This window comes from Phalacrocorax aristotelis, chromosome 2 (assembly GCF_949628215.1).
Source record: "Phalacrocorax aristotelis chromosome 2, bGulAri2.1, whole genome shotgun sequence".
Classification (NCBI taxonomy): Eukaryota; Metazoa; Chordata; class Aves; order Suliformes; family Phalacrocoracidae; genus Phalacrocorax; species Phalacrocorax aristotelis.
Genome location: NC_134277.1, coordinates 147,508,458 through 147,534,579, shown reverse-complemented (window position 1 = coordinate 147,534,579; position 26,122 = coordinate 147,508,458). Strand labels below are relative to the sequence as shown.

The window sequence follows — 26,122 nt, the reverse complement described above, 5'->3', positions numbered from 1 at the left end:
GAATTTGACCAATATAAACCACTGATAACTGGGAAACAATTAAATGCATAAGTGCTTGCTGCTATCCAGGAAGCTATTAATGAAGGAAGACTAAATAGGAGGTTAAACCCATGAGGCAAGCAACATTTAGAATCATTGAATCATAGAATCACTTAGGCTGGAAGAGACCCTTAAGATCAAGTCCAGCTGCTAACTTAGCACTGCCAAGTCCATCACTAAACCGTGTTCCTAAGCACCACATATACACGTCTTTCAAATACTTCCAGGGATGGGGACTCAACCACTTCCCATGCTTGACAACTGTTATAAGTGAAGAAAATTTTCCTAATATCCAATCTAAACCTCCCCGGCACAACTTGAGGCTGTCATCCTATCGCTTGTTACTTGGGAGAAGAGACAACACTCACCTTGCTACAACCTCCCTTCAAGTAGTTGTAGAGAGCAGTAACATCTCCCCTCAGCCTCCTTTTCTTGAAACTAAACAACCCCAGATCCCTCAGCTGCTCCTCATAAGACTTGTGCTCTAGATACTTCCCCAGCTTCATCGCCCTTCTCTGGACACACTCCAGCAACTCAATGTCCTTGTAGTGAGGGGCCCAAAACTGAACCCAGTATTCGAGGTGCCAAGTACAGAGGAAGTAAGTTTCTGGAGCTAGCGTGTTTAATTAGGTTTATATCATACATGTCTGCTTTTGTCTAGAGGGCAGATGATCTAGAATTCCTGTATGTTCAATCTAATCAGTTGGGATTTTTTTGTCTAAATGCTGTTTGATAAGTACAGGGTATTTGAAGCGTTTTTCATAAAACAAAGAGCATTAGTGTTGAACTTCACACTTACCCCACCTGTAACACACACATACAGCCTTTGCATAAACAATGAAGATTGCAAGTAAACAACACAAGTTAAGAACTCTTCTTTTTATTGGGGCAGCATATTTTGATGACCTCTAGTTCATAAGCCAAATCAACAACAATCTCTACCTGAAGTATACTCTACTTTTTGATATTAATTGGTTTGATATTTAAAATAAAGACAAAGTAACAGTATTTAGATTCAACAGAAAGCATTAAATTCTGTATCTTTAGTAAAGTAGTTTAACATACACATTTATATACACACACATGCATTTTTTGAGATGAATCTCTTAAGAATTTAGGTCTCTGTCACAATGGCTCCTTAACAGCAGATATTTAACTGTCGATGGTGGAGATCAAAATACTTACATGAGATACTAGGCTTTCATGCTACAAATAGGATTAGTTATATTCCCATTTTGATCCCTTCAAAATTCTGTTACCATAACTGAATATATTTAGTCAAATATTTCAAACCAAATTAAATAGAAGAAAAACCTTGTAAAATGTATTATTTGAAAATATTTTAGCATGGCTAGTTTAAGAATAGAAAACACGCTGTATGTCTATTTAAGCCTCTCCTGAGGTACTAAGGAAACTTGCTACAAATCAACAGCAGCTTCTGTACATTACCATTTTGAATTGGCATCCTGACTGTAACACTGGAAAAGAGACTAGACAAATACTTGCATGAATTTCATATGCCCCCCATCATTTCTATATGGGTAATTGAAACTATCAAGACATGGGAAGGGAAAAGTCCAACACAAAATATACGAAGTTCTGCAATATCAAGTACTAAGAAACAAAACACAAAAAACTAAAACCGCAAGTATCTTGCATTTGCTATATTGGGGAAGCTGCCAAGGGCAACAATAAGTGATTTCCAGCAAATTCGACATAAGTACTCTCCTGAAGTGTTCTTTGCATAATAAGGAAATAAACATTGGACTATTTCTAATTTTCTTAATATATAAAAAAAAGTCTGGAGGAGAATGCTCCCATACCTACAACAAAAACTGATCTATAGATGGTATTAATTATAGTACGCTATGAATGATAGTCAAAATGATAGTCAAGACTAAGCCTACTCTTAGATTTTTCAGAATTTCTAGGAAGTTTTGAAACACTAATTCTACATCCTACTATCTTCATTAAACACATTAAAAGGTATTTCTTCCCTTATTTACTAGTTGCAGCTTTTCAAAAAGCTACCTAAAATAAACCTTTACTTCAAAAACTATTAATATAAGCAGAAGATGCTACAAGTATTTCTAGGGGAAACTAAACCAACTCAGTAACAAATAAAATACACTAGAAGTCTGTGCGCAGACTAACAGCAGCCAACATTTTCCTCTTCCAGGTCAAATATTTTGTTACCAAAGTTTCTACCTGACCTTGCAACACAACAGGTGCCTCCTCACACAGCTACTGAAAAACTGGAACAGCTGCTTCACTGTAGCTGTTCCAAGTTTTTCAGCCCATATCAAAGCTTTGCCAGCAGCCTAATCTTTTTCTTTCGACAGCTGTCTAGTTCAAATACTCTTAAGCAAAAGTCAGAGGCTGCAGCCGAAGAAAGACTGATCTCATCCAGGATCCCATACATGTGTTAATAATCTACACATAGAGCACTCCTTTTGTACAACATGCATCATCTTCCCCTGTCCCCCACCACGCTGTTAGGTAGAAATAAAGACGACCCATGCTACAAATGTATATACACGCTTCATTTGTATAAAGCCCAACTTTTTTTGTGGGTATTTTTTTCCTAACCTAAATTTAAGTTTCCTTTTTCTTCTTACTAGTTTGTGTATTAGCATCTAAAGAGCTTGCAGACAGGTGCCACTCAAAGAGTTATCTTCTCTTTCTCCAGCAAATGAACAGTAGCATAAAGTCTTGCACAAATAATTTCTGTTCCTTCTGCCAGAAATAAAAAAGTTATTTTTTTCTTCAGGGCAGAAGGACCTACTGTGCTTTAGACTTCAGACTACTCTGGTAATTTCAGGAAAGTAAGAGCAACCAGGCGGTAGGGGTGGGGAAGGAAGGTCCCTCTTGGAGGCACCTTGGAGGAAAGCAGATGCCAGAACTCTTAACACAGATTTGCCAGATTAATCTGCAGTTTTTCATAGCTTTTTTTTTTTTTTTAAGTGTCATCACCTCCCATACCTAAGACAGTAATTCCTTCCCTCTGTGATAGCTTTATTCTCCCCTTGCTATACAGATACAGGATACAAGTGTTTCATAACCTACTGTGGCCTAAGTTCCCCAAGTCAAGAAGAGATGGAGGCAGGCAGCGCTGAGCTACGTGTGGGCTGACTACCCAGCTGGCCGAGCACCAGGCACAGCTACCAAACGCCACACCTCTGCCCACAGCCCTGCCGCTTGAGCTGTCTGCTCATACAGAACCCATCCATTTCACCTAGTGTCTCAAACAAAACTAGGAGGTATATCAATTGTGAAAATAGGTCAGAGTAGCAGAGACATGAATTCAGCCTCCCTGATGGCATACTGCAAAGCCTCCAACTATCTCTTGCTGAATGAACAGGCTATTTATTTTTGAGAGGAAAGTAATTCTTTCAGCCGTCCTTGTGCCCCTATAATTCTAGGAAACGTGAAAGTGGAAACAACTGCCAGCATAGGATGCAGTGGTCTGAAGAGACCTCAGCACCAAAGGGAATCAGTCTCAATTTCATTTTACTTATTTTCCTAATAACTCTGCCGCATGTGAGCTCATCTTGTTAGGTTATGCACAATCATTACCTCATCTGCCACCAGTAAGACAGCGAGAGTCTGAAAGGCTGATGTTCTCAGACCACAGCTATAAAAAAAACCTTACACCACCAGCCACGCTGCGCACAACCTCAGAGTCAACAGTAACTTGTTTAACAAGGCAATCTGTAGTGCTAGGTCATCAGATCTCTAGCCCTGCTGCTTTAGACAGAAACAAGATCAGACCTGTTGTAACATCAGGGTTGATACTTCAATTCTAAACTACCGTTTCGCAGGACTGGGCCTCTACAGCAGCTTGAAACACTGAAGTGAAAAAGTAGATTTAATATTTTCTTGTAATTTGTGCATCTGACAACTGCCTATGATTTAAAATACTAGAACTAGAAAGATACAGAAGGCAGTGTTCAAAATGACACCAGACCAACATTTAGTCTGAATGCGGGATGCACACATACAGAAACTTAAGATCAAATGACTGCAGCATAATGGTTACATATAATCAACATAACCAGAGATTACTTACTGTTCCAACATATTGACACACGACAGGAAAAGGGGTTTTAAGAACATACGGCTTTCAATGAGGCAGCTTTGACCTTAGAAACAGATAATAGTCAGTGGCATTATTAAACTGTAATTTGAAGACAACAGGAGTTAAATGCCAAGATTTATAGGTGAGTTCCACTAACTGCCCCTATACGGCCCCGTGCCACTGAATTTTGGTTGACTGAAAACATTCCTGTGGCACTGATAGTTCAAACTGACATGGCAAGAGTGACATTTCTCATTCTTAGTATGTGATTGGAGCTGAATTGTAGGCTTTCAATCTTCTGTTTGCTGATGCTTCTAGAACATCCTTTGGACTTCTGGCAATTGAAGCTGGTAAACAGAACTCAAGGTTTGTACTGTGAGTAGCAATGCAAAGATATATACTAAGAACTACTTCGAGTACCTTCAAGTTCTGCATAGAGCAAAGTGTGCTAAGTTTTCCTTTACCCTACTACTTTTCTGCATTATAAGCTTAAGTTTCAAATAACTTCCAGTGTTTCTCAGCTGCTGATCTTCTATTCATTGTTAACAGAGATTACAAAGATAGTTTTTTACCCAGAGGAATAAATTGATAAACCAAACAAGTATCCTTTGAGATAAAGCAAGTAAGAGGGACACATCAACAATTAATGTAAAACGTTTAAAATTAATAAAATTGAGCTTATTATGGCCAAAAAGATGAGAAAAAGATGATTTACCCCAACCCGCGAGAACCGCAAGTTATGCATTAGATTTACATGTGTTTAAGAAAAAGGCAGAGGCGGCAGCCTTGTTAAATGCTTGTCTAGGACACAATTTTTCACAGTTCTTAAAAAAAACATACAGCACATATGGGATAAAGATTTTAAAAAACTGAATCACAAGAAGTTAAGGAAAGAAAAGTAGTCTGCCTTTGAAATATTCTCAAGTATGTTGTTATTTAGCAGCACACAAAAACTTTTTAATTGATAAAATGGAGGAAGCATAGATATTACATCTTTGATTAGTTCAGCTCAATAACAATTAGATCTTTTTCATCTTTTTTGTTTCTTTATGAATAAAGTAGGAAATCTTTATATTCTGTAAGACTTGGTGATTTGGTGTTCCTAACAGCAGGGGCTACATCTCAGTAGAGCAACTGTCTCACTGACCCTCCTCCCTCTCCTGCAGCTAGATATGCTTACGCTAATTACTGGAATATTATTTTCAGTTATCTTCTGTGTGTTAGGAACTAGAAACAAAGAGGTCCTAACAGTAGCCTAGAAGATGCTAGTAACCTGCAGTTTTCTAGTAAAAATGGTAGTTTTTGAGACCAACACAGTGTCATAAACAATGTCCCCCTTAGTCTCCTCTTTGCTAAGCAACCGCTACTTATTCTGCGACTTGTTTTTTCTAGTAAGATGTGTTCTTAAAACTTTTGATCCTTACCACTGCTCTCCACATGACTGTGTTCACATTTTTCTCAAGCAAAACCCCAAACTAAATGTATCTCAGACCTTGTTAATGCTGCATCAATACTTCAAACATGTCAAAATAGCTGTTTCCTGCAATACAGATTCAGCATTGATTCAAGTTCATTTTGTGATTCCCCCTAACACACGACCCTCTTCTCTGCTAACCAGTCGGCTGTATAGCATGTAGGCAGAAAGAATTAAATGCATGATTTCAGGATGAAAACAATTGAATAGAAGCAAATTTAAGGCAGGCCACCTCTCCAAATGGCTAGAAGACAAAGCCATCTCCATGCATGACACTCCTGGTATTCGCATCAGAGGCTTTCTTCTAAAATAAGGCTTCACAATCAGGGTAGCCAGAAATGGTTCACTGAATTTTCAGATTATGCCACAGTATGTGTTAACAACAGTACGTTTCCTTCCCTGTTCCATCTAAAATATGTATGTATACGGTTTAATACTTTAGACACTAACTGCAATTTCCACCTACTGCACAACCTCTCTGCAAACGAAATGTATATATCAGTGAAAACTTGCAAAAATCATGACTGCTCTACTGAGGCAAAGGAAGTAAACTTTTCTGATAATTACCGTCCTCCTCTTTCAGATATTTAAGCCCATTTAGTTGTACATCTTCAAGTCTACACAATACCCCATATCAGCAATCCCAAGTTATCCTTAGACATCTTTAATAATTTACACTTTGCCTTGTCACACTTAAGCCAGTGGTACCTAATTTTTCTAAGAGCTCAAAATCAGTCGGTTTATTCTAATGATATGGCAGACTTGTGCAGCTGTAACTGCTCTGCTAACATGCAACAGATCTACTGTGTATGTGAAGTTAGAGCCAATGCTTTGGTAAACACCTTACTGTACAAGTTTATTGCATTAGGTTTGCAGATGACATCAAACTGGGGGAACCAGTCAACATACCTGAGAGGAGGGTTGCCATCTAGAGGGACCTGGACAGGTTGGAGGAACAGGCTGACAGGAACCTTGTGAAATTCCACAGGACAGCAGTCCTCTGCATGGGAAGGAAGAGCCCCTTGTGTTGTACAGGCTGGCTCTGCCTAGCTAGGGGGCAGCTCTGCTGAGAAAACCCTGGGGGCCTTGGAGTCAGCAAGATGAACACAAGCCAGCAGTGTGCCCCATCAGCAGGGAGGGCCAACAGCATCCTCGGCTGTATTAATAGGAGCATAGCCAGCAGACTCAGAGCACCAGAGAAGCAGCTATTCTCCTTAACTTGGCACTCCAGCTGCTTTCACAATACTGGCTCTAGTGTCACCATCTCATTCTGCCCCCTTCCCCCCTGACCCTTTCAATATAAAAAAGTAATTAAGGGCCACCAAGGCAGCCTCTTCTCACAGCCCCTGACTAGAACAGAGCTTCTCCAGACTGAAGAGACAGTTTTGAAGGACTGTAACAGCAGCCTTCCTGTATCCTCTAGGTAACTTCCCCACAGGTATCAAGATGACGGAGCCGGGATCTTCAGTGATATATAGCGGGATAACAACAGACATAATGGACAAACAGGAGAGTTTCTGACTGGAAAAAAGTAAAAATCTAGCAGCCCAGAGCAGTTGTACAGTTTCCATCCTTCAACATTTTCAAGGAATAAAGCACTGAGAAACCTAGCCTGAGGTCATAGTCTCCTCTACTTTAAGCAGGGCTAAAGAGTCTTTCTTGCAATTTAGTTATCTGTAACTATGATTCCTCCCACGTTTTTCTGGCAGGCAATGCAGATGCATGAGGCCACCACCAAAATAAGTTGTGCAGCTGTTTAAGGCCACCTCTTCCCTTGCATCCCCAAACAGAGCCTGAGGGAGATCCACACATATAACACAGTGAGGTGTGTTGCTTACTGATGAACAGAAAGGTATTATTCACACACATAGTAAGTCAAAAGGCAGCCACAAGCATGCAGGTTCTCAATAAAACATCAGCTTCAAAACTGTTTTAATGTTAGAAATGGAAATTAACCAGAAAAGTTAAGGTAAAAATGCAACTTGACACATCAAACATTAAAACAAAAATGCAACATAGTCAAAGGATACCAGATTACTAAAATAAACTGTACTTTGATTATAAACTAAACTAACAGATGACTGAAAATGATATAAACTGAACTTCAGTAAAATATCCAATACATCAGAATCCTACTTAACCATAAAAGACGGGCCAAGAATTGTAAACTATGTCAAAAATTCACTAAAGGGGAGAATGAGATAGAAACTAGCAGAATGGAGGTGTTTATTAATGAGTTCCCAGTAGATTAGTTTAAAACAGTTCAATTGCACATCAGCAAACAACTCGGAAGCACAATCAACAAACAGCAAAGGCTGTGTAAAAGGACACACAAAGAATTCTGTAGCCCCAAAGCCTGGAGAGAAAAAAAAGAGGCAGGGTAAGATGTAGTAGTACAAAGCATAACATAAGTAAAAGATCATTTAACATCACATACACCCAGGGAATAGTCAAAAATTTCTATATACTAGTAGCACATAAGTCGGAAGAAGAGATTGTGCATAATTAACATATCACAAGATGACTGAGTCACCAGCCTGATACATTCCAAGATCACATTTGCTTCTTATGCCTGTACCAACTGAAGTATTTTCAGACATGAAAACGAAGCATTAGCGTCCTTGTAAAGGGTGCTGGTACATTTCACATGTGCTTCATCCGGAACAGTGCGTACAAAAAAACTTACAGAATTTTGTCTCCTCAGTTTAAGCCTCTCATACTTTATCATACACCTGTTAATTTCTTAGAAGTGAAGCACTGAATAAGGATGAAGTGAGGAAATAACCTACCTTTTTCTTATGTCTGCTTTATTCTGAGCCAGGTTTTTAGAAAGGAAGATACTAACTTTTACAGCAGGACTTGACAAGCGTACCATAACTTGGCCCTGCACATTTATCTTCCAAATGCACTGCTGCTACCTCTCACCATAGCACATAGGACTGACAGGCCACATGGCACACCAGATCTACTGTGTATAGTTATCTTACCAATGAAGACTTGAAAGCTGATAAGCAAAGAATGTAAATAAACCCACAGGCCACATTGTTCAGAACTGAACAATCAAGTTGAGCCTGAGGGAAAAAACAACAACAAAAAAATCTTTTAATAGAAGGCAGCTAGAACAATTTCCCTGACAGACTGGTTAAGATGATTCTCTGAGCAAGGAGTTCTGAATGACTGATTTTAATTTAAACTTCTGTACTTAATGAGACACATACTGCAGGATGTCAAGACTGCCTGTGTGGTGTATCTTCTCCCTCCATGAAGTGACCGCAGACAGAAGTGAGGTGAAAATGTCTAGGAGGGAAGAAGCAAGAGACTCCAGATATGGATGTACATCCTCAAAGAACCAATATATTATCTGGAAGAAACTTCTTGAGTACATCCACTCCAGCCTCCAGTCTGAAGCAGGAATATTGTCAACATCAAATTAGGTCAGCTTAAAACTGTAACCTGTCCCAGTGATGAACCAGTCTCCTTGTAAAGTTTTTTCTATTGTCCAATTTGAACATCCCAAGCTAAAAATTATGGCTGCTGCCCCTTCTTTATCATCTCTTACCACTGAGAAGCTTGTGCCCCTTTAGGTAAATGTAGGTCACAATTAGATTGCCTCTAAGCTGCCTTGGTCTCCTCTTTGCAAGACTGAAATGCAGCGCTCTCAACTCCTCCTCACAAGTCATATGCCCTATGCTCCTAAACACGCTGTCTGGACCCTCTACATTTTATCAGCAGCCTTCTTCAACAGTGGCGCACCAAATCAAAGAGCATATTCGAAGTACAGCCTCACCAGCGTCAAGAAAAGAAACAAAACCATGTCCCTCACTGTCAGCCACACTCCCCTTTACACAGCAGACAACGCAAACAGCATATTAAACTATGAGACATGATGTTGGCTCATTTAAGAAAGAGGTTTATATAGATGAGGCTCAAATTAAACTCAATGTTCAAGTCAATTCTACACTAAAGATGATCCTTAACCACACATTCCTGAAGCCTTCAGTTGCATCTTAAGGCAAATAAAAATGCATGCAACTTCAACATGCTAACACCTACAATATATACCGATAAACAAGAAAGCTTATGTTCTGTTCTAGCTAAAGTTTCTAGGTAAATCCAGGCCTTGAATACATACATACATTCTAGCTCTTTCTAAAAATTATCAATAGATTAGCTTTAGAAGCAACATTTCAAAGCCCCCATGGGCCTTTTTTTTTTAAATGGATTTTACACTCTGAAATTAATGGTAATGCCTTTACTAAAGCCAGATGCTTCCTCTAGAATTTCTGGTTCTCCTCAAACTTTTATCCTCCATCACAATCATTAAAAGACAAAATACCTTTCTAAAGTTATTTCACTGACTTGGCTGCTGACACAAACAATGTAAACTGGTTAAACAGGTTTACAGCCTCCTATGGCACTACTCAGTCTCCCAGTGCCTCCTTTCTCCCTAGTAAGAAATACTATAAACTCTTCTGCATGTACCGAAAGAAGTACACAGGCTCAGAACAGTGATTTAAGGCACAGCATTTGAACAGGCTTGCCTCCCTGAACTTGGAAACCTCACAGAAGAGCTCTTCGACTGTTTAGAAATACTAGCAAGAAATCAGTAAACATAAATCAACTAATATTACATGAATAAATTTGAGATACTTTATTGTAGAAGTGAAATTAAGAATAAAAAGTGTTGTTTTTTTGTTTCAGAAATGTGAAAACATACATTATGTTACATATGTTTATGAAGAACTATTCTTTTTAAAAGTAGTGCTTAATCACAGCTGAACCATGCAAAGAAAAAAAAGAACACTGAAAAGATCCTTTGCAAAGTCCTAAGTGGGGAAAAAAGCTAGAGTTATAGGTAGGCCTAGATCCAGAACATCGCATATAGAGACTGAACATTTGGAGTAGTTAGAATTTGCCATTAAGGTTTAAGTTAACGTCAGGGGACCCATCTTTAATTAATAGATAGGCTGGATTTCAACTGAACTATTGTAATTATTGCTACAGCTTCCACAGCACCTATTACCAGGGCACAGGTAGTTTGTGAAAGCCAGCAAAATGCTTGCCAGAAGAATAATTCTACAGTCACGAGAATTTGTTTCTGCCCATAACTGACAGAAACCCCATGAAGGAGAATTTCCTGGCACAATGTACTTTGCCTAGGTTAGGGAAAAACTCAAAGTATGGTTCTGTCAAAAAGGCACATCAAATTCTATAGACACAGAAATCCACCCTGCATTCCAGAACTGCAGCCATTTTTCATTAACGCAAATGTAATTATTACATTATTAAAGTATCTGAGGAACTACACTTCCTGCTCAAAGCTAGGGAAAACCCAAAACATTATACTGCAATCTAAGTTAATGTTTTGTCCCAGAGCAAGGGGGGAATAATAGTCATAGAGAGCTTCTCCCTCCAGGAAATCACATATCACAGGAGTCTCTTTAGACTAACAGCTGTACACGTGGCCAGAAAGCTGAGAAGATGCTGAAAAGTTTTACTGCAGGTTTGCTTCTGCAAAAGAGCGTAAGTAGTCTTCATCAACAAGCCTTTAACAGTTTGTAGAGCCCTTGTTCAAGGTAGTTCATATCACTGCTGAAACACAAGTTGCTGTCTCTTTCTCTCCCTGTATGCATGGGGGGGAAAGGGACACAGAATAAAGAAAGGAAGAGCAGCACTGTAAATATAGCTGGTTACCTATTACCATTTCTGTGTAAGAAGTGTGATCCATGACAGACAAGACAACATTATCGACATCCGACAGACTGCACGGACATTCCTATTGCCTTGCCTACTACACTAAGTACCAGGTCTTATTTCTCTTGATAAAAACAACTATGTTACTCTTCAAAAATAATCTAAAGTAACAAAGAAACTTTGTGGTCTTTAACATTAACTTTCAGTCTAGAGATTTGACTTCAACCCTACCTACAGGCAAACATGCAATCATCCACTTCGCACAGAGCTTCTTGAAACAGGAAAAAAAAAGGATATGATTTACTATTCATTGTACACTGCTCTTCAGATTTTTAGAAAGCATTTTGACACAGGTACCTTTATATCATATGTCTTTTTCTTTCCGAGCAGTCTTTAGACCCTACTGCTTTTACTAGTTATGTCGTGGTTTGTTTTTAGTCTCCAGTCAACAGCATTACTTCCCTAGAGGCCTTATTGCCCCCTCCTGTTCCGCACGCAGTGCCTGGGTACGTTCACTGTCCGCCCCTCCAGCTTTCATGGTATTTCCTGGCAATCCGAGCACTCACTTCAGATGAGCAAGTTACAGTACCCACACTTACAGCCCAACGACATTACCAAGAAAGGGGGTGACAAAAGCAGCCCTCTTACTCCCGGCCAGACACAGGACTAAGAGAGTCACTTACTGTCTCCTGACCGAACTGTTTGACCACTGCTCTGCCCCTACCGCCACCGAACCTACTTCCAAAGCGCTGCCGCCCGTCCTTCAGGAGCACACGAGAGGCAGAAGGCACCTTGCACACAAGGGAGATCCCCAGTCGCTTTCCCTCGCCCTGGTCAATAAAAGCACCAGGAACGCGTGTGTGGGAGGAGATAACGAGCATAAACGCAGCAGTACTGCCACTGAAATCGGGAAGACGCGCAGCACGAGCAAAGTTGGTTTTTTCGTTACGAGCCCTGTCTCTCTGGCGCAGCACCCTCGGGGCGCAGCGCGGGCTGGCGCCGGCGCCCGGCGGGGCAGGCCGTGTCCGTGTCCCGGTCCCCCCCCCCGCCCCGTCCCCAGGCCGCCGCTCGCAGCCGCCCCGGGGGCGGAGGGAGGGGCGCAGCCCGCCGCGGGACCCCCCGCCACGGCCGGGCTGGTCGAGCCTGCGGCCGCTCCCCGCTGGGGGGGGGGGCCCTCTGCCCCTCCTGCTCCCGCTCCCCCGGAGCTCCCTCCCCTGCCCTCCCCGCCAGGAAGGCTCGGAGCGGGTGAGAGACCCCAGCGCCCCGGGAGGCCCCCGACCGGCCGCCCCCACCCCCCGCCCCGGCGCCTTCCCCGTGGTACCTGTCGGCGGCCCGGAGGGGCCCGCTGCCCCGCGACTCCGGCTGTCCTGGAAGCGGACCTGGCGGAGGCCGCCGGGCACGGCCCCCCAGAGGCGGCTGGCGGTGCCGCGCAGGAGGCGGCCGCCCTTGCCGGTGAAGGTGGTGAGGTAGTCCATGGCGGCGGGGCGGGGGGAGTGGCGCGGCGCGGGCCGGGGGCTCTAGGGGCCGGGGGGGCCCATGGCCGGGCCGGACGCGCAGCTCCGCGCGGCCGCCGGCCCCGCTCCACAACTTAGGCAAACTTTGGGGCTCGGCCCCGCCTCCATTTAAAGGGGCCGCGGCCTGCCGCTGGGCGCGGGCGGCGCCACCCGCGGGCGGCGGCGGCCGGAGCGGGCCGGGACAGCCGCCGCCACGGGCGTCTCGGGGGTCTGCGGCCGTCCCACCCCCTCGCAGCCCCCCCAGCACACACACCGGGGCCGGGGCAGGCCCGGGGCGCTCCTCCCGCAGCCGCGCCCCCGCTCTCGGGGGACCCTTGTTGCTCCGCAGGGCGGCGGAGGGGGGTGGCGGAGGGGGGTGGCGGGGCTCCCGAACGCCTCCCCGCTGCCGGAGCGGGCTCTCAGGGGTGCAGGCCCCGAGGGCGGTGTCATGAGGGGCAGGGGCTGGAGCGGCGGGCGCCCGGGTCTCCTTCCCTTTAGCCTCAGCAGACTCGTGGCCGCCTGTGCGTCTTTATGAACTTTTCTACACTTTGGGGTTTTAGTTATCAGAGAATCACAGAATGGCAGGGGTTGGAAGGTACCTCTGGAGATCATCTTGTCCAACCCCCCTGCAGGAGCAGGCACACCCAGAGCAGGGGGCACAGGAACGCGTCCAGGCGGGTTTTGAATGTCCCCAGGGAAGGAGACTCCACAGCCTCCCTGGGCAGCCTGTGTCCCTGCTCTGGCACCCGCACAGGAAAGGAGTTCCTTCTCATGTTTTGTGTTACATCTGTGAAAGCTCATTGCTTTACAGTGATGTGCTGCAAAGCTTTGTGTTAACGTCTAGCTTCACATCTCTGCTTCCCTTTACTAAGAATCATTAACACCATGAATCAAGGCAGTCTCTTCAATCTTCTCGCAGGTGTGGATGTTAAGATATTTTACCAGTGTGACTGTAAAACAAGACTAGCCGTGTGGTTTTGCTCTTTTGCTTTGTATCCCTCACGTTCTCAGACTTCAATGCCACCTGGGCTGCTGCCACCCTGGCTGTGCTGGCCCAGCCATATCCCCTCGTCCTCCTTTGTGTGTTAGCCAACTTCGGTACCTGACTCAACCTTCGAACTGACTATGTCACTTCAGTCTTCCAGCAGAATTTTCTAGGTGAACTAATGCTTCTTTCTGAAAAAGACATTTGATTTGCAGTGCTCATTTGTAACCTCGCATTCTTTGCCCTTGCAATTCTTTGAACTATTAAGGTCTGAAGAAATAAAACCAGTTAGAACATGGTCCAACATTTTAACCGAGAAATACATATCACAGGCATTGAATCTCATGATTCAGATCTGCCCTCCGAGATACATTCTGCACGTATTGAGGCTGGAAGAACAGCCATATCATTATATTTCCTACCTGTGCCATAGACCTTAAGAACGCAGAACTGTAAGCTAATGTGCTTATATTCTAATCAGAGCATGACGCAATTATATGCTGCATCTAGCTGCAAATGAAAGCATTGTTTAATAAGAAATGCTCTTGTTGAGCCAAATCTATTGTGTACATGCAGAACAGAGGAACAAAGTGCTGAACTATCTCAACTCCTATTCACTTGTAGCAGCTGCTCAATTAAATCAGAGTTTAACGTCAGCATTTTGGAGTGCTGATTTCTGAGGGTAAACAGTACACTCAAATCAACCTTTCTACTACTTAAATCAGTTCCTGCTCAGGAGATAATGATGTTCAAGACTTTTTTCAAATAAAACCTTTTCACTGAAACAGAACAAGAAATTTTCAGCGGAATTAGCTCTCCCTCCCCCTGAAACTTGCCGGTAGAAATGGGTGTGTTATCTGTCTGTTCCAGGACTAAGGAATAAATCAGGAACTGCAGAGTCACTGAATGGTCGAAGTACCGCTAGATGTTTAGTATGTAAACTCCTTTGCCTCCCAGATCTGTCTTGCCCTAAACATTGTAATTAGTTTTCATTTCATTACAGTGTATCTGCTGTGAAGACTTTATGGTTGGTCTTTTCCCCTGTTGCTTCTCTATTAGGCAAAATTTACCCACGTCTTTACACCAGGCACGAGTTTACAACTGTGGTGGTCAGCACTTTTGAACCTTTGAGCTGGCTTGTCTGCCGGTATTCTAGCCACACACGCACCTCCGTTACTGTATTAATTGCATGTGTTTCCTCTGTCGTTTGACATAGGTATTTTTTTTCAAGCCCATTTCATGCAGCATTTATCATATTGCAGTGATAGAGACTACTGATTCAGATTCAGCCAACATTTTGATGAAGTACTCAAGGTAAATATTTTGATAACTATGAATTTGCTACATTTTAGCTGCTTTTGTCTGCTTTGTTCACAACTAGTCTAACTGAAGTATGAAACGATCACCTGTTACTGCAATGTGATTTTCATAGTATTGAAAATCATTGCCCATGCTCAAAAGCATCCTTTTAGCAATGTTTTTGCTTAGGAAGAACAAATTCTCCAGCTGAGCTGTCTTAACTATAAGAACAAGATTTAGGTTTCTGTGATCATAAAAGCTAATAGTACTCTTTTTAAGAACTGTGATACTCATTGACTACTGATAAAATTTCAAGGCATTGAGGTAATATACTGTCCTGGTTTCAGCTGGGATAGAGTTCATTTTATTCCTAGTAGCTGTTACAGTGCTGTGTTTTGGATTTAGGATGGGAATAATGTTGAAAATGCACTGTCCTGGTTTCGGCTGGGAGAGAGTTAATTTTCTTCATTGTATCTATTATGGGGCTACGTTTTAAATTTGTGCTGAAAATAGTGTTGATAATGTGGAGATGTTTTAGTTGTTGCTAAGCAGTGCTTGCGCAAGCCAAGGACTTTTTCAGCTTCCCATGTTCTGCAGGGTGCACAAGAAGCTGGGAGGGGACACAGCCAGGACAGCTGACCCCAACTGACCCAAGGGATATCCCACACCGTATGACATCATGCTCAGCATATAGAGCTGGGGGAAGAAGAAGGAAGGGGGGGACGTTCGGAATGATGGTGTTTGTCTTCCCAAGTAACCATTACGCGTGATGGAGCCCTGCTTTCCTGGCGATGGCTGAACGCCTGCCTGCCCATGGGAAGGGGTGAATGAATTCCTTGTTTTGCTTTGCTTGTGGGCATGGCTTTTGCTTTAATTATGAAATTAAATTAATCATTAAACTGTCTTTATCTCTACCCACAAGTTTTCTCACTTTTACTCTTCTGATTCTCTCCCCCATCCCATGGAGGGGGAGTGAGTGAGCAGCTGTGTGGGGCTTGGTTGCTGACGGGGGCTAAACCATGACAGTCATTTTTGGCGCCCAACGTGAGGCTTGGAGGGTTTGAGATAAAAACAGTTTTGATTGGAATGCACTAAATTGAATTTATAGCTGTTGTTGCTGTTTAACTATCAATCGGCAGGCTCCTGTGCTTGCCATGGGGCTGCCTTGCCTCACTGTATGTTAAAGTCTAGTGCTCGTCAGTGGCTGCTTTTTGCTTTCGCTGTTGCTGTACTGCTTATCACCTTTCTCTGCTGTGCCTGGGAACATTCTGATAACAGCAATGGCCAGGCGCCTGGGCTGGCATATGGTCAGGGCATCGCTGCTGTTTCTGTGCTACTGCACCGGACAGCTAGAGCTCCAGTGTGAGCTCGAGTTGAAGGGACTGTGACCTGTGGATGAGTCCACATGGGAGCAGGACATCCTGAAGCATCTGTGGCCATGGATAAGCCCATGCCAGAGCAGGTACATCTCAAAGTATCTGTGGCCTTTGTTATGTCTGTGCCACAGCAGGTATACCTCTGAGGGAATTGTGGCCCAAGGATAAGTCCACACTGCAGAAGGTACACCCTGAAGCACCAGCGGCTATGCATGAGGCCATGCTGGAGCACCTCAAAGCGTGTGGCCATGGAAAAGACCACAACAGAGCAGGTTTAATTCTAGAGGGACTGCAGCCATGGGTACGGCCATGCTGGAGCAGGTGTATCTCTGAAGGCATTGTGGCCCATGCAGAAGGCCATGCTGGAACAGGTGCACCTCAAAGCGACTGCGGCTATGGATAAGTCTATGCTGTAGCAGGTACACCCCTGGAGAGGCCGTGGCTCCTGGGTAAGGCTCCACTTGGAGCAGGTGCATCCCTAAGGGACTGCAGTCTGTGGATAAGTCCAAGCCAGAGAAGGGGCAAGGGGAGGAGTTCACTGCAATGTTAAACCCGACGGTCTGGTCCAAAGCGACCAGGGGTGGAGATTGTAATGGAAAAACCTTTAAAATTGTTCTAACCCAGGATGTGAGTTAAATGTTATGGGAATTACCATAGCAGAAACCCCTTTTTGCTAGCCAGGCTAGGAGCAAGGGGAGGAGTTCACTGCAATGTTAAAACCTTTAACCTGAATCAAAGGGACCAGGGGTGGAGATTTTAAGCGTTCTATCTTTAAATTGTAGTAACCTGTGATTTGAATTTCATCTTATATGAATTACTATAGCAGGAATCACCTGAACCAATGGAGGACGAGCCTTACAAACAGCAGTGCAAGTGCAGCAGTGACCCGACCTGAGCTGGCTTTGGTGCCCAGTAACTCCACCCAACACACCACCTCTCCTGTCCTGAGTGACCACCATAGCAGATGGAGCCCAAAGTCATGGACTAAGTGAACTCAATGGACATTTTGTGGATAGACGTGGACATTTTAAAGACATTTTACAGGGCTGGTCCGTAGACTAAGGAAATTATTTCTGTGTATTATATCAAAGGTTGGGAAGGGGGGGTGGTGTTAATGAGGATGTGTTGGATAGTGTGGGATTTGGGCATGATGCCAAATGGTATGGAATAAGGGGTGGAGAATGTGCGGGTTTCGGCTGGGATAGAGTTAATTTTCTTTGTGGTACCTAGTATGGGGCTATGTTTTGGATTTGTGCTGCAAAACAGTATTGACAATGCCAGTTACCCCCAGGGTATTCAGTGCCCTGAACTGCAAGGAGGGATGGAAGCGGAATAAACCCCCCATAATCCAGGAGGAAGCAGTTTATGACCTGCTGCTCCACCTGGACACTCACAAGTCTATGGGTATGGATGGGATCCACCCGAGAGGACTGGGGAAGCTGGTAGAGGAGCTTGCCAAGCCACTCTCCACCATTTATCAGCAGTCCTGGTTAACAGGGGAGGTCCCCAACGACTGGAGGTTTGCTGATGTGACACCCATCTACAAAAAGGGTCAGAAGGAGGATGTGGGGAACTACAGGCCTGTCAGCCTGACCTCGGTACTGGGGAAGGTTATGGAGCGGTTCATCTTTAGCGCGCTCACCAAGCATGTGCAGGACAACCAGGGGATCAGGCCCAGCCAGCATGGCTTCATGAAAGGCAGGTCCTGCCTGACCAGCCTGATCTCCTTCTATGACAGGGTGACCCACCGAGTGGATGAGGAGAAGGCTGCGGATGATGTCTACCTGGAATTTAGCAAAGCCTTTGACACTGTCTGCCACAGCATCCTCCTAGAGAAGCTGGCAGCTCATGGCTTGGACATTTGTACTCTTTGCTGGGTAAAAAACTGGCTGGATGGCCGAGCCCAGGGAGTTGTGGTGAACTGAGCTAAATCCAGTTGGCAGCTGGTCACGAGCGGGGTTCCCCAGGGCTCAGTGTTGGGTCCAGTCTTAATATCTTTATCAATGATCTGGATGAGGGGATCAAGTGCACTCTCTGTAAGTTTGCAGACAACATCAAATTGGGCAGGAACGTTGATCTGCTCGAGGGTAGGAAGGCTCTGCAGAGGGATCTGGACAGGCTGGATTGATGGGCCAAGGTCAGCTGTATGAGGTTTAACAAGGCCAAGTGCCAGGTCCTGCCCTTTGGTCACAACAGCCCCATGCAACGCTACAGGCTTGGGGAAGAGTGGCTGGAGAGATGCCCAGCAGAAAAGGACCTGAGGGGGGTGTTTGACAGCCAGCTGAATGTGAGCCAGCAGTGTGCCCAGGTGGCCAAGGCGGCCAACAGCATCCTGGCTTGTATCAGGAATAGTGTGGCCAGCAGGAGCAGGGAGGTGATCGTGCCCCTGTACTCGGCACTGGTGAGGCCGCACCTCAAGTACTGTGTGCAGTTTTGGGCCCATCGGTACAAGAAGGATACCTGCCTGCCGATGGGAAGTAGTGAATGAATTCCTTGTTTTGCTTTGCTTGTGTGTGTGGCTTTTGCTTTAATTATGTAATTAAATTAAGCATTAAACTGTCTTTATCTCAACCCACAAGTTTTCTCACTTCTACTCTTCTAATTCTCTCCCCCATCCCACTGAGGGGGAGTGAGCGAGCGGCTGTGTGGGGCTTGGTTGCTGACTGGGGCTGAAGTATGACACACCCTGATGTTTTAGTTGTTGCTAAGTAGCACTTACACTGGTCAAGGACTTTGCAGCTCCCCATGCTCTGCCAGGTGCACAAGAAGCTGGGAGGGGGCACAGCCGGGACAGCTGACCCCAACTGGCCAAAGGGATATCCCACACCATATGATGTCATGCTCAATATATAAACTGGGGGGAGTTGGCCGGGGGTAGTGATCACTGCTTGAGGACTGGCAGGGTGTCAGTCGGGAAGCAGTGAGGAGTTGCATCACTTGTTTCTCCTGGGTTTCATTTCTCTCTCTCTCTCTTGTTCTTTTCCTTTGCTTTACGTTACAGAGCTATACTACTTCAGCAGGCATCTTCAACAAAAACATCCACTATTATGAGCTTTAAGATGCTGTTTCTACTTAGTTGTGCAACCCCTAAGGCAGCAAGATTTTTGACAAAGATCTTCCGTCTGAAAACTGACCAGGCTTAATCCTGTGTCATATTTAAAATCAAATGTACTGAGATTTAAGATGATAGCTCATATTTTTGTCTGACAAGATCTGCAGCATTCCTCAACTTTTTAATTGGTAGGAGCAATATAAACCCTACTTATAAAAGCAATGTGTGTCTCTTTTGCCATGAAACTAAAACAAATATAGATATGTTCTACAATATTTAGAATAATTTTTAACACTTAGATTGATTCTGAATAGCTTTTCAGAAGCTTGAGCGTACTGCCTTTATGTCCTCAATGTCTAGAAACAACAGGATTTTGCTAGGGGGTGGGGCGCGAATAAGTTTGTATTTGATCTCTGCATGTACAACAAAGCGCTCTCCTAGGGTTATTGTCTGGCCTGTGGTATCAGCACAGAAAGCATATCTCTCTAACTCTACAGTCACTTAAAATGCCCTCCAAAAGAAGGAGCTGGTCCAACCTGCTCTTAATTGCTTGTGCCTGTTCCCCTGCTACCTGTGTGAGCATGAGCATGAATTTGGCAGGTGAATGAACAAGGCATTAAAGCTGTTTCATTTAAAAGTATCTTTTAGTTTAGTCAAAACTAATGAAACTTTTTTTTTTTTTTGGTGGGGATAATATTAACCCCAGTTAGATCTCCAGACATGGTTGAGTTTTGTGTAAACACCTGTGGAAGCACAAGTTGCAAAGCAACAGAATAGTAAAGTTGGTGGAAGAGAGGACAGGGAGGGAGGAAGTTGCAGGCCAGCCTCTGTCTGCAGGAGGGAGGAAGTTGCAGGCCAGCCTCTGTCTTCAGTGCCAGTGTACGTTAGCTCGAAGTGATAGTGAAACTGTGGCTCAAGTGGAGATGCCTTCATATCGATACTACACACAAAAACACCTTCAGTAGCCACAGAAATGTCTGACAATACATCTGCATTTATGATGCAACACTTCCTAACACATTATGCTAATGTGTTGCTGTAAATAAAGGCACAACCTGGTCTTGTAGCTGTATCCCAAAGTCCCAAACCAGAGCAGGCAGAGAGCTGCTTGAGCTGCATCCTAGGAGGACTGGTAGTGCAGGGAAGAGAGAACAGGGATCATTTTTGGTCAAACAGAAAAGGACACAATGAGGAAAGACTATTTCCAAGGTCTGAACATAGAATTACGTATAAAGGTATTTCAAAGGAGAAAGAAACGTAAACCCACAGCAAGTGGTAGTGACCTATCATTTCTCTGGGGACAGGTGTCCCTTGTGAAAATAAGTGCAAATTGCAGCAACTAATCCAGGCAAAACGCCAGCAGTTTGGAAACTTTGGAAGTGCTTTTCCCAAAAGGAAGCTGCACAAGCTTCCTTAGGTCTTGGCCAGTTCACGTGCCTGGTGTGCAGGATATGGGCCTCTTGCGATTCATCTTGCCAAATTTCCAGTGCTCCCAAGCTGCAGGCAAAAATACACTAGGCACTAACACAAACCCCCTATTTTATTTTGTGAGAAACGAGGTTTGTACATGCTTTCCAAGGTGAAAAGCTTGATGTCAGTAATTTGGCAGTCAGTCAGTGTTCATTTGTATGTACGCAACCTATACACAAGCATGTAATTTTGACAGTTTGAACCAAATGCCTCATTTAAGCTTCCTTACTCATTCTGGAGGCACCGACTCTCATGTGATGCTATGAGGATGCTGTATGCCTTTGTTAAGTATTCTAAATTACCATGTCTGGTCAAGACCCTACCATTTATGTGGTTGCAAAACCTATAATGAGTGGCTAAAATAGGGATTTTAATTAGAACATGCATAAAAGCCTAACCTCTCAATTTTTAATGAAACCTATTTTTAATAATGTAAAATAATTCAGGAATTGGGGTTTTTTAGTGAAAAAGATAAAGTCTTAAGACACAGAAACCCAGACTGCAATCTGTTTCCAATGCTGTTTCAGTAAAAATTAAATACAATGCAGAATGCACACACAGTCCACAAAGGAGGGACTAGAACTGAGGCACGCAGAACTGCCACATTCTCAGGCATATTTCTCTATGAACCCACTAATTTGAACGATGAAGTATGGAAGTACACAGAAGTAAAAACAGTTGCACAAATCTGTTTTTGTGATTAAGAAGGTCCAAATAATTCCAAACCAGTGTCACTATAAATTTGAGAAAAGTTGCAAAGAGATAACCAGTAGGTGACACTAAGTAAATGGGTGTGTTTAAAACAGGGTTTTTACAGAAAAGTGTGGGTTAGGTGTGCCTGTCCATATGGGTTTCACAATACCACATCCTCTTTTCAGATTAGATACTTGGCAAGAAGGAAGCTATTATCTGCATACTAGCCTCAGAACTGGTAAACCTGGAACTTCAGACTTCAGCGGGTAGGGATATAATTCTGGTTTTACTAAGCAGCTTCCTGTAAGATTAGAATGAAACGGGGCCAGTCTCCACCTTGACCATTGATGCTGTTCACTGTTCAGCAGAAAATGTCACATGGGGAACAAGGGAATTTGGCAGTCCCTGGTTCTGGACTGGGATACTTCAAGTATAGGTTATCTAAGAATCCTTGAAATAACACCGAAAAAGACAGGAAGCTATGACAGCATCTCTTTTAGGGGAGTTATTTTCTCAGTAGAAAACTGAATCAAACTCCTACTGTATTAGTACTTCAAATCTGGCTCAATAAATCTTTCCTTTCCTTTTGTAGAAGTGGTATAAAATAAAGGTACCACAACTAGACATTAGGTTTCTCCAGGCTGAGGAGAACATTTGGACCTTGGGCACCACAGCCTCCCCCTGCAATGCATTTAAGCATCAAAACATGCAGTCCTAAGCACTGCTCCTTAGATTAAATTCCATAATATTTAAGTACTGTAACATTCACTGTTTTTAGTTTTTGTTTTATCAATTCTAAAAAGTTTCAAGATGCCACTACTACATCTGACCTGTTTGTGCTGTGTCTGTTCTGATACAGTTACATAAATCTTATGTTTTTCTTTGTTAGGCTGGTATCTAACGTAATCCAAGTTGGACTGTTTATACTTAGGACAGCCCAACAAGTCCTCTTCACCTTTGAGGAGAAATCAGTTTTTGCTTTTCTAGCTAGATTTCAAAAATCTTCATACCATAATTTAAGTTAGATAGTAAAGATAGAAACACCGTACAAATAAAATGTACAATCAAATCTAGGACATTACCGAAACAGAAAAAAAAAATTAAATCTATTCACAAGTGTCCTGTACTGAGATAATAGCATAGTTACAAAATGCATACCAAGCACATGAAATTCAGTAGAAGTGGGTTTAAAATGAGTGAGTGTATTTTACTTCATAAAATACACTTAATATCATCCTGCAAAAAAATTTGATCAGATTTCAAAAGCATGCCACAATTTTTTTGACACTTTTGAAAGCACCAAATTTCAGCTGCATATGGTCTGAATTTTCAGAGATTCAGGTAAACAACACCTTTGTTGCCTGCAGTTACCCATCTTCTCTGAAAAATTATATCACATAGTCACCATCCAACTCTCATTTATGCTAGAAGTTTTTCCCAGAAAGCAGTGGCAGAATTAGCATTACAAAAATCTATATTCTAAAACTAAATCTGTATTTTTCTTATTTCCCCAAAGTGCAATATTTGTGCTTAGATCTTCAAATGGTCCATTCTACGACAACATATCATGTCAGTATTTGTTAGAATATCAAAGATACCAATGTGGAAGTTTTCAAATATGGACTTGAGAACAAATGCATGTCATACTGGGACTTTTCCATGTTTATGGCAGAACTTCAGTTTCAACTGTGATTACACAGCTCTCTACAAAGACCACCTCATAAAATAAACATGAAATGACCTCCATGTCTTCAGTTCATACTTATTTGGTCAACAGTGGCTTATTATAAACAGAACATTCTGTTCTGTTCAGGGAATTTAATGAAAATTAATTTGGACCCTGAGGGGTATGCATGCATGTGCATGCATATACAGACACCCATGCAGTTTAAGGATGCTCACTAGATATAACACCAGCTGAACAAAGTTCATTTGCAGTAGGCACAGATGTCTCCCTGACTTCATGTCATCATCTCATTGACATTTTGTTCTTTCATCATGTGTTTTGAAACTGAATGCGGAAAGCACTGACAGTATAATTGATGACTCTGTAGTATTTACTAGCTAATCCCATCCTCCACTGAGGCATAAATTATGCAAATGATAAATACTTGCTTACAAAATGTGATCAGAAAATTGATTATTCATCAAGTATTTGAATCTTAGACAAAAAGTCTTGACTTAATCTTTTTTTTTTTTTTTAATTTTTGCAGTATAACTGTAACTGTTCTTTCCTTCACACTCAATAAATGCTTATCACGTTGATGTACTGTATCCCTGTAAGGAGGTTGCTGGTACTTTCTTAGATAACAATAGAACCAGATCCCAATTCACAATAGAGCTTTTTACATTGCCAGATTGGTTCATAATAAAATAGGATGTCCCTCTGGTAGGACACAGTTGTTAAAGTTCAATTCTGTTGTACGCTGCTTCTGAAGACTAAGCAACCATAACACAACTGAGATTTCAAATCAAAGCATTGATTCATATCGTTAACACAAAAAATGTCTGCTTTGTGATCAGTATCTTGCTACCTCATGACCAGCTGGATTCCTTGTATTTACAGCAAGATCCACCTACTTTATAAAGCCATAGTCCTGTCTTGGGGGGAAAGCTTGCCTTAATAATCACTGAAGTAACTATATAATGAACACTTTCTGTTAAAAGACAAAATTGACTGCTTGTCACTTCCAGTATATTCAGTTGGCACCAGATCAGTTTCCAATTCAGAAAACACCATTGCTTTTAGTTATAGGTTATAGATGCAACCTTTAGACATGAAGCTATCTAAGGTACAAGGATCCTCTTAATGGATCTGAACAAAATGATTCTTCTCAGACACCTGGGAAAAGCAGACTTAAGGACAGCTGATGAGCAGCCACAGAATGCCAGTTATAAGTAGGAATGCCAGCTGAAGTACAGTGATTTTTGTTAGATAAATGTATTAAAAATATCATCAGAATTTATCAGGAGCCAGAATAAGGCTAATGGCAACAGCTGGTCATTCTGGTTGCAATTTTATTCTTGGAATAAGAATTACTGATTTTCTATTTTACTTGCTCCTGCTTAGGCAGTGCATTCTAGGATTAAGGATTAGTTAAAAAAGAGTGAATTCTGTTCCATTCTTTGCTACCTGTTCTTCTGTTTGTTTTCCTTAAGTACAGTAAGTGTATGGAAGCCTTTTGTACATACCTTTTCTTGAGCCATCTAAATCTGTGCACGACATTCCTTAAATTTTCTCTAGAATGAAAACCAAGAAGGAGTATGTTGATCTTATTAGGAGGAAGTTCTGCTTTTTCTTTCTTGTTAAATCATGCTTCTTACGGAACATCTGGTCTCTCTCTCCTTCCCTCCCCCACTGGCTCCACATCACAAGCATATGCCTGATTCATTTGCTCCCATAATATCATGTAGAAAACCTGTGGATGGTTACTCACTCTGTCCTTTTGGGGATAATTACTACAGTTTATCCTCAAAAATAAAATACGTTGCTTCTCGCTAGCTAAATCATTTGAATGCTGCCCATTACTGTATTATCTCTAAATTAAGAAACTGTATCCTATACACATCAGTTTTCCCCCTAAGATTTTGCAGATTAACTCTCACCTCTCTCTCACCTTTTAGTATCTTGTCTTTGATTACTGTCAGTTTTCCCCAGAAATGATTTGCAGGATGTTGTCTCTCTTGCATTCAGCCGCGTTTAGCTGCAATGCTCTATACACCATTGAGAAGCTATGCACATACACAGCTTTACAGATCTTATTTGCCTCTGATTAATTTCTTTCTATTTGTTTAGATGGGCTCTTCTGTAGGCTTCATTCAGAATGCCTAATGGGATATCTCACTGTCTTCCTTGTATTTCATCTGAGGATGAAATACTGTGTACTTCTATTGTGTACACAATCCCAAAGAAACACAATTGTTTTGATAGGTAAATAATGGTTATCTGTCAAGGTTTTTTACCCCAGTGCCTCAGGATCAAGACTTGGAATTGGTAAGTGATTTGGCTGACAGTGGTTAAGTGTGACATGTGACATGCTTCTCACCAAGGAAACAGGTTGCTGTGTTCTGCAGAAGTCAAAAGCTTATTTCTCCCAACTATGGGTCCTAATGTTGACAGATTATACTAGTTCCAGGCTGGAAATATATAAAGCATACTGGTTTAGCCATGAACCGTAGTAAGACCAACAAACCTCAGTGAATGGAAAGGTGGTGCTGAGAATAGAAATGCTACAAAACTATTGTCTAGCCTTGATCTGTTTTCTTATGAAATACAAAAGGAAAAATTCAGATATTTGAACAATGATGGAACTGTCCTCTCAAGTTCCTGCTAATCTGATGTTGAAGTCCTGCACTGGGTACTGCTCATAGCTCAAGGTAACTGAAGAAGGGTGTGCTTTCTAGTAGCACAGTACCCTAACGGTAGCGTAGTGCAACCGTCTCATTTTTGTTCCAGAAGTCTGAATGAT

The 26,122-nt window shown here is 42.7% G+C and overlaps 1 protein-coding gene across 7 annotated transcripts in view; it reads right to left on the bottom strand.

The window, feature by feature from the left end:
* Nucleotides 1-26,122, bottom strand: part of OXR1 (oxidation resistance 1) — a 296,193-nt gene that overhangs the window by 73,156 nt on the left and 196,915 nt on the right. For 2 of the 7 annotated variants that reach the window (XM_075085600.1, XM_075085604.1), the window contains exon 1: nt 12,607-12,895. The exons of 4 other annotated variants lie outside the window; for them this stretch is intronic. In XM_075085600.1, the coding sequence (XP_074941701.1) occupies nt 12,607-12,760 (154 nt within the window). In that variant the 5' untranslated portion in view covers nt 12,761-12,895. Of the gene's footprint in view, nt 1-12,606; nt 12,896-26,122 lie in introns of those variants that run through there. One more of the 7 variants, XM_075085601.1, reaches the window with a different exon arrangement.